At 46.3% G+C, this 14,899-nt stretch overlaps 1 protein-coding gene across 4 annotated transcripts in view; it reads right to left on the reverse strand.

The window, feature by feature from the left end:
- Positions 1 to 1,712: 1,712 nt before the first annotated feature.
- SORT1 (sortilin 1) overlaps positions 1,713 to 14,899 on the reverse strand; it is a 74,355-nt gene continuing 61,168 nt past the window's right edge. For 2 of the 4 annotated variants that reach the window (XM_060026670.1, XM_060026679.1), the window contains exons 15-21: positions 13,692 to 13,881; positions 10,211 to 10,327; positions 9,487 to 9,595; positions 8,580 to 8,678; positions 7,925 to 8,031; positions 7,536 to 7,659; positions 1,713 to 7,087 (exon numbers count right to left, since the gene is read on the reverse strand). In XM_060026670.1, the coding sequence (XP_059882653.1) occupies positions 7,073 to 7,087; positions 7,536 to 7,659; positions 7,925 to 8,031; positions 8,580 to 8,678; positions 9,487 to 9,595; positions 10,211 to 10,327; positions 13,692 to 13,881 (761 nt within the window). In that variant the 3' untranslated portion in view covers positions 1,713 to 7,072. The remainder of the gene's footprint in view (positions 7,088 to 7,535; positions 7,660 to 7,924; positions 8,032 to 8,579; positions 8,679 to 9,486; positions 9,596 to 10,210; positions 10,328 to 13,691; positions 13,882 to 14,899) is intronic. The other 2 variants (XM_060026697.1, XM_060026688.1) reach the window with 1 other exon arrangement.

The following is a 14,899-nucleotide window of genomic DNA, read 5'->3' on the forward strand; positions in this document are numbered from 1 at the left end:
CCACCCAGCTACTCCCAGACGGCTGAAGCAGGGGCCAGGGGAAGAGTGGGGAGCGGACCGCAGCCCAGAATAGCTGCAGGAGGAGGACCCGGTAGTCCTGTTATCTTGGGAGAGAGAACCGACACCTCTCTCACAACACCAGGGAGGGAGGGGAGCGCTCGAGCTTTTCAAACAGCCCCTCCCCACCCAGACCATCCAAATGGGGCCTCTGGCTTCTGGCAGGAGGATTGGGTGACATCTCGGCTCCTGACCTCCAGCTCATCCAAGGGTGTCGAGGTCCAAGGAAGGGGCCCCAGGATTAGCTGATTCACAGGCACACCTTTAGGTGGTCTCTCCCTCTCTGCTCCCACATTCGCTGAGTTGTAAAGTCTCGCCAGCTCAGCCTTTATGGGGGCGGCCCCATCCTCTCCACTCCCCCCGTGGCAGTGCAGGGCAGGGTCTGCACACTGGAGCCAGACCCCCCGGCTCACTTTGGCTCCATCACCAATTGGCTGTGTGACTTGTAACCACACATCACAGTCTCTCTCAGGTCTGTTTCCTCATCTGTGAAGTGGAGATAACAGCCATAGGGTTGCTGTGAGGATTCAAAGGTAATCTGGGTAAAGTGCTTAGCAGAGTGTAGCCGACTAAGTGCTCGATAAATGTAAGCTATTTTTAGGTTGGGCCAGCACTTGTCCCTTTCAAAGCTCCCTTGCCTATGAGATAAAGTACAAATTAAGTGAGAGGCAGCAGTGATGGAGGGGAGAGCCAGGAGCATAAGGTTAGAGGACTTGAGTGTGACTCTGGGCTCTACTACTCACTCATTTGCTAGGTGACCCTGGGAAAACCACTTACTCTGAACCTCAGGTCCCTGGTCCATGAAACAAGGGATGATAATGCCACAATTGTGTTGAAGATAAAATGGTAAAAGTATATGAAAGTGGCCAGAGCACAGTAGGTGTTACATACTAACGGTCCTATGTGATCTCTAGGCTCACCAGACCATCATTTATATGTTCTATGCACTCCATCCAATCAATCTGGTTTCCTATCATACTCGACTTTCTCATCTCCAGAAGCTGGCATCCCCTCTGTGAATATATATATATATATATATATTTTTTTTCTTTAGGCTTAAAGAGCAGTTTTAGGTTCACAGCAAAGTTGAGTGGAAAGTAGAGTTCCCACATTCCCCCCTTCCCCTCCTCTCCTTTATTTTTTATGGAAACAAATGAGTATGGTTGAATGAATGAGCTCCTTACTCATTTCTCCCCTTTAGCCGTCAAATTGGGGGCAGTCATTAGGATCCTGGGAGCCTGTTACTATCTTGGGGTGTGGGACAGAAGCCCAGAACTCATCTTTGCAACCTGTATAGGGACCGAGGGCTAGGACAACCTGTAGACACAGCTGGTGCCCAGGAAGCTGTTTATCAGGAGCTCGGATGACTGAAGAGGGTAACTGTGGAGCTTGACCTCAGGCTGGTGGTGAGAGGCTGCGCTGTGTCATGTCAGGATTTGTGTAAAGGCCTCTTTGACCTATTTCTCTCGTCTGACCCAGCCAAAGCCCTTACGAGTCCAGACAGTACACCAGGGGACTCCAAACACCCCCTCTTATACCCCACTTAATCCATGCTTTGATGAGGAGATTGGCCCAGGCTTTTGGTCTTAGCTCCTTGTTGCAACTGAAGAATCAAATAAAAAAGGCAGACTCCTAGGGTCTTATCCATTGGAAAGGCTAATTTAATAGGTCTAAGTGGGATATGCATTTTAAAAAAAACCTACTGATTCTGTTGCAGGAAGTCTTAGAACACTATGTTAGATAGAATTCCAGAAAATAAACCACCTTGGATAACCTCCTGGGGGAGGGCTCTTCCAGCAGACATGGGCTCCTCAAGAGCAAGGTCTCTGCCTGGTCATCTTTAGACCACGACGCCAGAGCAAGCATTAAATGGAAATACCCGCCAGGACGGAAGGCTGAGCAGTCGTGAGGCTTGGCTAAAGGCTCAGTGGGGGTGGGCAGGAACCTCCCCTAAAAGAAATATTTTGGAGGAGGAAAGTTGCAACTCTTTGAAGGTCCTTAAATGAAATGGGTCAGGAAGGACTACGAGTAAGTGCAGCAGGAGAAACGTTAAGAGGGGCAGATGGAAAGGTGTGGAAGGTAAACTCCTTGGTGTTACTTATCAACCTGCTAGAAGAACATGGAATTCAAGAGAGTAATGACATGCCGCTGCGTGCAGAAGGAAGAGTGTAGCGGTTGAAACGGAGAAGCTGTACGGGGTGGCTCAGCTACACTTTCCCGGAGTAAGAACAAGAAAGCGGCTTTTACAAATACCCATGGGAGGCAGATCTTTGTGAGCATAAAGCAGAAACAGGTGAGTAGTTTTTCCTATAAATTACCTAATACCTTACATGCTATAAATGAATAGTCCTGGCTCTTTAACTGACTTATTCTCTGGTTGCTGGAGTTTGATTTTTGAAGCTAGAAAACTGGAAAAGCTTTCATATTAACAAACTGTAGCTTAGTCATTTTAGTAGGTCAGGTAACAAAGTCCAGTCTGTTTTATTTCTAACCCAAATATTGCAAATATACAGAAAATTACCAGTACAAAGTTAAACACACCCAGATTTATTTACATAATGCTAAAGAAATTTGAGTTTTATTTCCATTTTGTGGAATTTTATTCTAGGGTCTGGCTTTTTTGTGTAACCGACATTGGTCATTGAAACTTGATTATCCCACCTCACATGCAATTTTCTGTCCCAAGGGAACAGAAAACTTGGGTTTTTAGCATACATGCAGTAACGATCTTAATACTGCTTTACACTTTTGTACCGACAGCTTGGGGTGGAGGCAGAGAAGTTACAGAGCAAGGAGGGACCACATGCTGATAGGGAACAAGAGACAAGACAGGGCTGGACAACAGGCACACGGGGACCCTGAGCATTTCTGTGCACGAGGATAAGGAGGGTGCCATCAAACCCCTCCTCCCTAGACGTCCAAACACAGGAGGTGGGCAGAACCACCAGGAACATTTAAGTCACCCGACCACAAACTGAGGGCATGCGGAGGATGAGAACTGCATTAAAGACTTGGGACATATCAATAAATCATTAACATGTACACTATACAGTTTATACATGTATATATGTACACACACACATATATATATAGAAAGGTACAGATTAGTTTAAGTTATCCTATATAAACAAGGACGCTTAAAAATGTACCAGTGTGAAAAAATGCGTACAGTTAAGTTGTTGAAGACAATTTCTAATTAATGTTCTGATTCTTATTGTTATAATGCAAAGTAGCCAAGAAATCAACATGTTCCTGCTATTTTAATCATCCTCCATGAGGGTGAGGCCTGGGCTCTGCTAGGGCAGGACAGCACTGCCAGAGCTGCCTGAGCTGGGCGGATCAGTGGCAGATGGAACAGAAAGTCTGGCACCTGCTGAGTGCCAGTGCTGAAAGTCTGGCCCTCCCTATCACTCCATCATGTGGCAAATCTTAAACTTTGGTTTTTGTCCAAAGGACATGTAAGTCCATGTTAATCTTCCTGCTTGAGGGAAGGTAGTAGCAAAGTTGAAAAGCTGAATCTCTTCCTATTTTAGCAGTTCCAAGTATCTGGGCTTCATGTGAGGCAAGGGGGTGGTACCAAAAATGAGCAGGGCGAGCTCTAAGCCATTGCATACAGGAGCAGGGCTCTTTAAAGCTCTCCGAAAAGGAAAGAGAGAATCTCTCTACCTGAATCATTTGCCTAGAAAATAAAGAAATGACTCAAGTCACGACAGTCCTGCCACCTGGGGTGGATGTGAACTGCCCTGTACTCCTCTCTCTATCCTTGTACCGTGATGAAGGCCATGGGAGAACCAGCAATGGTTTACAGAGCCAGCGGTGGCCAGTTCATTACTTATCTGTCAGGGATGAAAGGCCAGCTTGGGCATGTAGAGGCCCAGAGGCAAACCTAAGAATTACAGAGACGCACACTGGAAAGCCTATTCAGAGGCAGACAGCAAATTCTAAGTTTTAGTTACAGCTAATCTGTTGAATCTCTTAAGCCCAGCCTAGAACTGCCACAATCCTCCAAACGCTTTCATTCTTCTAAGGGGCATTCCCATTCAATGAACAGCCTAGGTGTATGCATCCCTGGTCTCTGGTCTCACTAAAAACCAAGAGCCCCCTTACGTCCAAGACACCTGTCCACAGAGCACGAAGGATGATGAGTTCTCCGCCTGGATTTTAGAGCTCAGGTCACTTTGCACGGTCTAATATGTCCAACCTACCTTACAGTGCTAACTTCTATTGTTGAAATAATCTTTTGCTATCAAGCCTGAGACTTTACACAACTTTACTTTCAAAGATAATTCTCCTAACCTAACATCGATAGGACAAATTGGAAATCTTCTTTTCTTAGAAGCTGTCATGGATTTAGGCCGTTTTCCTGTCTGGCTGAGGGCATACACTTGTGTGAGTGCAGGCTGACCCAGAAGGCTAACTAGCCAGGCTTGTTAGCAGTCCTCAAACCAACTGAGCTCGCTAGCCAGCCAGTGGTGGGAGGACAAGAAGAATAAAGAGGGTGCCTCATCAATGGAGATTCCATTCCTGCACTCTTCAACAGTGACCCTCAACAAGGTGAGGGGCGGTTTCTAAACACATATTCAAAATTACCATTACTTTTGTTTTCAACCATGAACAACAGGAGAATAAACTCTTCTGTTTACCAAGGTGGCAAAAAAGAGCTAAATACTGCTCTGCAAGAAATGTCACTGATCCGCATCCTAAAGAATAGCAAGTCATCTATAAGAGAGCAGCCCTCTCCAGGTGCTCAGCACTGGCGCGCATCAAAACATATACGAGATCTGAAGACAACCACTGGCGGTGCTCGTAACACACAGGGACCCTGGCGACTTGCTCCGTTTTTGTACCTCAGCTCTATCTCTAATGGGGATTACAACCCCCGCCTTTTTTTTTTAAAATCTCACGAGAATGTTGTAAGGTTCAAATTACATAATGCAAGAGAAAAAGTGCTGTGAAAACTGCCAAGTTCTATAGAAATATCATTATAGGCAAAGAGCCCTAATCTTATACAGTTAGAGAAGAATATTAACTTTCCTATCTTAAAACTAATCAGAGAATTACCATGTATCAGCACACCTACCCGAGCGGGTATATGTGGGGAGAAGAGGTGTATGGTTTAAGTAGGTCTTTTCTGGACATCAAATTCATTTTGGGCAGGAGGTGAGGGCGACCGGGGACAAAAGCCGATACTTAATCATTTGTGAGCTGGTATATCTTTGGAATTACTTTTAATTTAAAAACCTTGTAAAAGGAATGAGCTTTTCCTAAAAGACTAGTGTTCTCTGGCTCTAACAAGTATTAACTCTCTTTACAAAAACTGCCCTAACTTTATAGCTCCCTGACTCATTTAAGTTTACTGCAGTTTCAAAGTCTCTAGAATTCTCCATCCATTCCCTCCCCCACTTTCCCTGCGGCTGTGAATCCATTCTGGTGAGGAGAGAACTCAGCCATCTGCTCACGCATTCTGACAACAGTTAATTTGGCACATTTACTTTTTCCTGACTTTCTAGCCATAAAGTGAACTAGCAACAAAACGGCAGTTTATCAAAGAATGTCCCAATCATAATTATTGGGAGAAACTGTGACCGGCACAGTAGGTATGCTAAGACTGAAAACGTGCTACTATATTCCGGTATAGCAAATAGTCAAGCGGTATTAAAACTAACGATTGCAGCTTTCCATCACTATATGGCCACCCCAAAATCCATCTTGCTACATTTTCTAATTTATCTCATTTTTAAAAATGTCAAAAGGAAAATTTTTTTAAATTTAAAATACGAACTTAATGTATCACACGAAACATCATCTACACTAGAAGTGTGTTTTTCAGTTGGTTCAGCCAAAAGTTTCATGCCAACAAATTACTTGGCAAAGCTGGGAAAAAGGGCAGAGGAGGAGAGTCTGGTAATAAAATTCTGATTTTTTTAAAAAAGCCTAAATCTGAAAACATGTCTAGTCATGGCTCCTTGCAGAGCAGCAACCTAAGAGGAAGCAAATAAGCAGCCATTCTAATGATTCACCAAGGAGCCAGCACAGCAGGCAGGAGGGGACGCAGAAGACTGTGACGTGCCATCCTCAGGGGCTGCACGGCCCATGCCACCAGCCACTCCAGTGAAGAGCTCGCTCAGCCTGGGCACACAGCCCGGGCAAGCCTGAACCCAGACCTTGAGCAAGTCCACTGGCACACACACAAAGCATGGCTTGAAAGATCTCGGAAGAAGCAAGAGTTTCTCCTTTAATAGGTGCTAAATCTAGTCAATTCTCTGCTGCTCCCTTTTTCCTGCCCCAAATTAAAAATATTACCCTTTAAGTTTTCCTGATTTAGTGTCTTGGAAGCACATGTAAGTTAGTTGCCAAAGGGCAATTAATGAGGGTATTGCCTAATTAAACAGGGGAAAAGAAAAATCACTGTGGCCTATGGTCCCTGAAAAAACAACAACAACAACAACAAAAAGCAGGGATCTGTGTGAGGAGCTGGTGTGCAGTGTTCTTGGAGCGGGGCTGTCCCCAGATGGAGAAAGGCTGCCCAGGCTGTGCCAGTCATCGCAGCCTCTGTGCTCATCTCTGCGGCTGCTTCGTGTTGCCAGCACAGCCCAGGGACGGCACCAAGTGCTTTGTGAGAGTTGATGCTGAAGCTGGCAGGTGCCCTGGGGCAGGCGCCATGCAAAACATGCAACAGTGGGGTTAGTGAAAAGTTCCCTTCAATTCCATTTCATTTCCCTTAAAAAACAAAAACAAAACCGAAAAGGGCCCGTACCTTGCAAAAAGACAGAACTTGAAATGAAAAGTTAAAGAATTAAAAATTTTCCCTCTCTTCTCAGGGCCAATTGTAAGAGTGTTTAGGGTCCCCACCCCCCATTTCTTTAGTGTAGGTCCTTTTGGCTTTGATGGAAGCAGCAGAAACAGAGCTGGGTCCCTCGCAATGGGAAATTTATTTCCCCAAGTCGGAGCCACAGGGAGTGTAAGAGGTACTGCGGTTCCATCATCTGTGCTCAGTCCCAGCTCCTTTGAGGAGCTATTCCAGGAGGTCCTGAAAAGAAAGACATAGGCCATATTATTTACAGACCAAAAAAATCCCTATTTTGAAAGCCATTACCTAGTTTCTGGGCTGGCCAAGTCTTACAGTCATTAAATTGCTGCTTCTAGCTTATACCCTCCTTTGCTTCAATCATTATCTTGATCATGAGTAAGAAAAGATCACTCTTTTTTTTTTTTTTTTTTTTTTTTTTGGCGGTACGCGGGCCTCTCACTGTTGTGGCCTCTCCCGCTGCGGAGCACAGGCTCTGGATGCGCAGGCTCAGCGGCCACGGCTCACGGGCCCAGCCGCTCCGCAGCATGTGGGATCTTCCCGGACCGGGGGACGAACCCGTGTCCCCTGCATCGGCAGGCGGACTCCCAACCACTGCACCATCAGGGAAGCCCAAAGATCACCCTTTTTAAAAATTTCTGGACCACCCCTCAAGAAGAAATAGTCTCACCTCATCTGAGTCATCATGATAACCACTTTTATGAGTGTGGGAGGTTGTGTCCAAAGCATCCACACCATCCACACCGTTGGCCTCCGCATGCTGCTGGAGCACAGAGTATCGATGCACCAGGAACCTGTGGGTGGAAACCACCGTCAACTCTCACATGGGGAGGAGGGGTGCATTTCTTATAGGACGGTGGATTTTCCAAGTTTTACACACTTGCAGAATGAGTCACACATATAGGAAGCACAGCCCGTACCTGGCATATGGAAAATGTAAGGAAAGATTTGGGCCTGATGTTTCAGTAACATCACTTCAACTAGTTAGTTTTTGCCAGGGGCTGACTCAACCGTCTGCCCTCGGTGGACTTTCTGGTTTGATTGATTTCTGTTCCTTACCTTCCCCCACAGACGTACTTCTTCACAATGAGCACTCCTGCTACGACTGTGACCAGCATCAATCCCACAGTAGCCAGGATAATCGGAACAGAATTTGACTTGGAATTCTTGATAAATTAAAACACAAACACAAACAATTTTGGGTGTGCATATTCTCAGACAGAATTCAAAGAGGCTGCTCATTCCCCTATTTCTCTGTTGAATGATCTGCAGTCTCTAGGCACCTAATGATGATACTTTCCCAACCCCCGCCCCCAAGATGAACCATCTCAGTGCTACCAGGAGAATATCACAGCTGGCAGAGGGTGACCAGAACTTCAACTGCCTTAAAGCTGTCAGAATGGTGCAAACTCAGTGGCTTCCATGTCAAAGTTACACTGGAAGTCGTAGCAACTACCTAGATCAAATGGTAATTGTGACTGTTCCCCACTACCACTGTTTATAAGTCTTGGAGCTTTTAAGGGTGAAGCAGGAAAGGGAGACTATGATAATAAGTGGGCTGAATGAATCTAAAACAGGGCCAATTACCTGGAAAGGAGCTGTGCCAATGTTATGTTAGGCAAGCCATCCTATGACACCGAGATTTATCTTTTACTTAAGTTGTTGTATGTTTTTACAAATAAGCTTTCCGTATCATTGTTTGAGTGTGACCTACCTGCTTTTGGGTGGGAGATAGGGTGTGTGTGTTTTCAATGTATCCAAGAGGAGGCGGAGCTGGATTCTGGGACAAGTTGTGTCCCTGTGGGCGGTAGTCCTGTGCAATCACACACACAAACACTCTGAGGACAGCCACCAGGAGTGCAGGGCGGGGATGCAGAGAAGGAGGAACTTGCCCCCGACAAGTACACACACCCACACATTTTTCTCCCACTGCCTTCTTAATCCCACCCCTTGTCAGGCCCTCATCCCTTAGAAGGTTAGATAGGAGGGAACTGCAGATTGTCCACCTCTCAATTTCCAGATTAGGAACCTGGGGCCCACAGTTTACTGCCCCAAGTCTCACTGCTGGGCCAGTGCTTCTTTATCAAGAGGTTTCCTCTTTACCATATCCCCATATTCCAGCCAGATAGTTCAGTGCTACAGAACTGTAATCAGCCCTAAAACTTGCTTCTAAATCAAAACCAGCCCCTTATTACCATAGTTCAGTTTTTCATTCTGAACACACTTGACATGACTCGGCAAAGAGATCCACCCTACCTATGGTCCAGTGCCCTCCCTTCCACATGTGTAAAACTCCAGCCCTTTACAGCCAAACTTCTTGAGTCTTTTTCCTAAATGACTCTGAGCCTCAGAAATTTCCTCAACCGTATGCATCTAGGACTTGGAAAAACTTTACTGAATACCATTTTTTTTTCCCCAACAAAAACGTTTTCGGTAGATGAGCTTAGCGTTGGGTTATGTGACCATCCCTCATCCTGACAGTTTCCTGTACGAAGGGAAGCCTGACAGAAGTAGTCTGGCCACTTGTACTCAGTAACAGAGTTCTTGACACTGTAACTTTGACTATTCCTGGCAGAACGTGAAACCCCACTTGTACCTAAACCAGATCTACTTTAACATACCTGCTTTTCTGGACTCAGAAAGTTGCTTGTGCACTTCTTTTTCAAGTCTTTCACTTCTCGAGCAGGATTCACTCCGCCCTCGCATCTGTCTCCTGGAATTTTCCGGTACCTGAGAGGCAGAGAAAATTTGTTAACAGAATACAAGGATGTACTTCTGGATTCTTGCTTACTTCCTGAAGACAAGATTTTAGAAGTTGCAGAAAAACTTCTGGTCATTACACCATCTTTCAGGCCTTGGGGGAGATCTGCAGGGATGTTTTGGGGATATTCTGTGTAGTTTCAGTCCTTGGACAGACCACACATCCCTTGCCTTGCTGCAGGGTCATGCCACCTTTCTGCCTTAAGAGACTGTGTCAAAGAACTGTGACCAGGGAATGCAGTCAACACGCGGTACATAAACCACAGGGGAGGGGAGTGTTTATCAGGGAAGGAGGCAGTGAGCCTCCTCTAGAGCAGCGCTCTCTACTGTGGTGGCTATTTACACTTAAATTAATTAAAATTACTTCAGTTCCTCACTCACACTAGTGTCAACAGCCACAAAGGGCTAGTGGCGACCGCATCAGACACAGCAGGTTACAGAACATTTCCCCCATCACAGAAAGTTTTAGTAGACAGTATTTTTCTAGAGTGCTCTCGACTACTGCTCAGAACTATGCGGAGAGACGCAGCTTTCACTCTGCACAGTGGAGACTCAGTCCCGATACGGGAGAAGCAGGCATCTCACCCATTTGTCGTCAGGTGCTCTTCTCTCCCGTACAAACAAAACTCTAGGTCGTGGCCCTTGAGTTCTGGCTGTTCCACACACTTGGAGTCATTTTCTGGACGGAAGTAGCCAAAATCACTGTAAGAATCAGCAAATAAGGTATCTTTCAAAGTTGCTGAAAGACAGGAAGCGACTAGCAATGAAGGCTTTATATGGGGCAGTGGATGGTCAATATTCCAGTCTTGGGTTGCCAGAAAGAAGCTAAGGAAGCCTGTGACATATAAAGAGGTCTGTTTAGGAAAAAAAAGCACATGGGGAGGGCTGAACTAAGGGAAAATAGCTTATGGATTGGGCTTCAGACTCAATAGCTAGGAGTCCCACACAGACAGCTCAGGCTCCGGGAAGGGAAGGAGGGCAGCCTGCAGGGGGTGGGGACTCACGTGACTAAGACACAGAGAAATAGTACATCAGCAACAGATCTAAACTCTGGGACACTCAGCAACTCTTTTATTTCTCTCCAAATAACTCATTTACCCATGTTCTACCCATGGCGGGTATGTTAAACCTTTCCTGCCTTCCCCACTTCCGTGTCCCTCTTAGTTTCTTAGATGGTCCCTGCCACCAATGTGAATGCCTGTTCTTGCCCTCCATTCTATCCCATCTCTCCATAGCGCCACCCATCTGCTCTTTCTCTGCTTTCCCCAAAGAAATGACACGAGTGGCCTCGGCCCCATCCTTCCTAATGCCCCTGGGCGGGGGCTCGTTCCATGGACAGTGTGGCAGTGACCACTAGTCCCACTCACCTGGAGGCTTCTCCTTAGCCTGAACCTGTCCTCTTCCTTCACCATCCTCTCCTTTACTGGCCAGATTTCTTAAAAAATATTTTTTCCCTGTTCTGTTGTACTCATTTACTTTTTATTCTATGCATTTGGGCTTCGGCCCCCTTCTGCAACCTTGAAAATGAATGTCTGTGGCCCCCCAGGGCTCACCAGTCATCCAACCTAGGGGGCTCTCTCTGTCTCGTTCACTCTGATCACCTATTCTGGGGCACTTGCCACAATGCTGTGCCCCACCCACTGAGGCCCTGAGAGCGGCACTCGTCTGTTTCTTTGGTCACTGCTTGCTCTGCTCTCTTCCTAACCCGTAAGTGCAGATGTTCTCCAAGATCCTATAATTCATTCTCTTACTCCCCCTTCATGAGCTTAACTATTTGTTGCAACTAAAACTTCTAGGTTTTACCTCTCTTGAGCTCTAATCCTACATTTCCAAATACCTGCTGGACACTGCCATCTAAATCTGCTGACAGAACCTCAAATAAACAAAACATTCAAAATACATCGCGTTTCCTCCTTCATGCCAGTCCCTCCGGTCATTTCCTCCGTTTGTCCAGGACACTACCTTCCTTCCCACCATCTAAGTTGGAAACAGCCTGAGCACCCCCATCTGGACCCACTCACTTCATCGTGACTACTGTAACTTCCCCTCATAGCCTATCTTCCAGCACACCCTTCCTGATCACGCTGTTGGGGTGGTCTAAGCCCACATCAGTCCACGGGCTTTAACGACCTGCTTCTTCCCAGATGTGCATGGTCAAATCCTACGGCTCGTCAGGGCTCAGCCCAAATGCCACCTCCTCTACAAAGCCTTCTTTGACCCACTTACCTCCTTTCAGCTCTGGATGGAATAGTCTCTCCCTTTTCTAAATCCCCAAGGATCCCACCTTCTGTTTCAAACATTATTATGTGCATCTTACCAGGAGAGTCTATAATAAACTTCCTGTTATCACTTTGCACTGCCCTGTGCATAGAAAATATTCAGTGAATATTTGGTGAATATATAGATGCTGCTTGTACTTCAAGGCTTTCTGACAAATATTTAAGGGAGAGGGTAGAGAGAACAAAAGATACAGAAGACACCACACCTCCAATAGCAAGGAGAAATTTCTGGCAAAAATTTTATGTGTTCAATCCAAAATTTCAGGGACCATACCCTTCCCACTCACAAAGTACACATTTCTCAAGCACATGGGGTACAGTGGGCAGGCTCTGGAGCTGAATGGCCAGGTTCACATCGCAGCTCTGCCACGTGATGGCAAATTCTCCCTTTGAGAAATGGAAATAACCAGAGTACCTCTCTCACAGGGCTGCTGAGGGGAAGTGTAAACAGACGTACTGCTAAAAAACGTCAGCGGCTATCATTATGACTATGTGATTATCAAATACAATATGCACTCAAAGAGTCTGGAGTTTAATGGTGGAAGCAAATCTACACACAAAAATTAAAATATGGTAAGTGCTGTATTAGGAGCCTAGATGAGGAAAATCTGGGGAAGGCTTTAAGAAGGCGGTATCTGAGCTAAGTATTAAAGGCTAAGTAGGAATTCACCAGGCTTGGGGTCAAGCAGGGAAAGACTTCCAGGAAGAAGCAGCAGCATGCACAGTGGCATGGAGCTGCACAACATGTTTGGAAAATAGCAGAAGCTCAGGTGACCGAGAGCCACCCTGTGTGCAGTTAAGGATGGGAGACAGCCCTTCAGAGTTTGACAGTATGAATAAGCTCTAGCCCTATTACAACATCAAAGTGATCTGAGTGATATTTTCCCCTGCGGAAATAGAGAAGGGAAGACCCCTGGCCATTCCACAGATTATGAGCCATGCAGGAGGAAACACACTGGGTCAGGCTGCGTTTGCTCAGTCCTGCATTCTCTGTCACCTGCAGTTCAGGAGAATACATTGTGGGAGGACAGGACTGCTATCTGCCTGCCTTCTTTTCCAAATCCACTTCTACCTCCTGTCAGTATCTTTTGCAGGTAACAAGTTCCATAAGATTAGTACCTGTGATGTGAAGCAGTTCCTCTTATTTGCCCTAAGTTACCTTGCTTAGGCTACCTAGGGACTCCCTCGCCCTTGTAAAATCAACTAACCCTGTGCCAGCCAAGAAACTAACCCTTAAGCCTGGATGGTCCTGAACTCTAGGGAGTTCACCTTGATGGCTTCTAAGCCTTGATGGGACATACAGACCATACATACTGATGTCACCTCCTCTCTTGGGACAGATCCACACTCTTTCCGCCTTCAGTCCTGCAGACGACCCCAAACCTAGTACCCTACCTGCTACACCCAGGCTGTCAGGCTGCTTGCTAAAGTCCAGTTTCCTCTGAGCTCCTGTACCACTTTTCTTGGTGTTTCTGTCCTATCATCTTCTCTCTCTCTCTTTTTTAATTCTCATCCTCCTTATGTACCTCTCTCCTTCCCACCACTGCCAAGTCAGGATGTCCAGGGGTTGTTGCTGGTTCTGGCCAATAAGTAACTGATGCAATGTTATCTGTCTAATTATTAACAACTCTGGTTCCCTTTCTCTGTGCCTCAATTTCCTTAATAAGAAGCAACAGTACTCCACTCTTGAGGAAGAAGGGAAAGAAAAGGATTTAAAGATTTCTGAACTGTCTTTTGCCTCCTCCAGCACGGGAAATGGCTGATAGGGATCTGAGGGATGCTGATACCAGAGGAAGTCCTCCAGGGAGCAGGGACAGACGGACGGCTGCTTGGTCACAACATAGTCCCGACCATTCTGACAGACGGAAGACTTGCGTAGCCGTAGGTACTGTTCTTTATAGCCTAAAATGCAGCCATCTCCATAATCTCCAGGGTCTGTGGAGTGAGCCAGCCATATGGTATAGTCCTTCTCTTCACCTAAAAGAAAGACAGGCTGTTCAGGAAACTGCATGGGACAGAACCCACCCATGTGAGGCAGCTGCCAGGCAATAGGAAGACGAGGAGAGGAAAAGTAGGGATGTTTGACTCAACCTATTGCTTCACTTTGGAATTGTAAATGAAAGTTAACATTAGTGGGAGCCTACCAGCAATGGGCTTTTCTTCATGCCAAGGGAGGAGTCTTTGCATCTCACGACCCATTTGAGTTCTAGGAAAAACCTTATTTTTGAAGTGGGGAGCTGGATGGAGAACCTCTAAGGTTCCTTCCAGACTGAGAAGCTTCTGTCTTTAAGTCTTGCACACCTGTGCCCTTGGTCAGCAGGAGCTGTCAGGTAAGCAACCAGATGCTTGCCTTTAGGACAAGACACCAATTAGCCAAAAGCATGGGTTTAATTTCACTGTGGGTTAGTTTGCTTCAAACGAAAGGGGAAACATACTTTCTAGGCTTTTAACTCTTGTAGACTGGCTTTCAAATGAAGACCGTGATGACAGTCAACCTGGCTTAGTGTGTCATATCATCCACTCATGGAAAAATGACTCAAAGGCTGTGGCCTAAAGACTGTGGATTAGGTTTTTATCTTTTGGGATGTGAAGACCAGAACAGGGCCTGTTAAAGAGCAGGGGCTGGGGCTTCCCTGGTGGCGCAGTGGTTGAGAGTCCGCCTGCCAATGCAGGGGACACGGGTTCGTGTCCCGGTCCGGGAAGATCCCACATGCCGCGGAGCAGCTGGGCCCGTGAGCCTCAACCACTGAGCCTGTGCTCCGCAACGGGAGAGGCCGCGACAGTGAGAGGCCCGCGCACCGCGATGAAGAGTGGCCCCCACTCGCCGCCAACTGGTGAAAGCCCTCGCACAGAAACGAAGACCCAACACAGCCAAAAATGAATATAAAATAAATAAATAAAAATTTTTAAAAAAGAGCAGGGGCTTAACAAATCTTTTAATGATGTTAAACTTCAGGGATAACTGTAGAGCTGCCTGCTGAGGGGAAAACTCATA

This window comes from Delphinus delphis, chromosome 1, assembly GCF_949987515.2.
Source record: "Delphinus delphis chromosome 1, mDelDel1.2, whole genome shotgun sequence".
In the NCBI taxonomy this organism is placed as follows: Eukaryota; Metazoa; Chordata; class Mammalia; order Artiodactyla; family Delphinidae; genus Delphinus; species Delphinus delphis.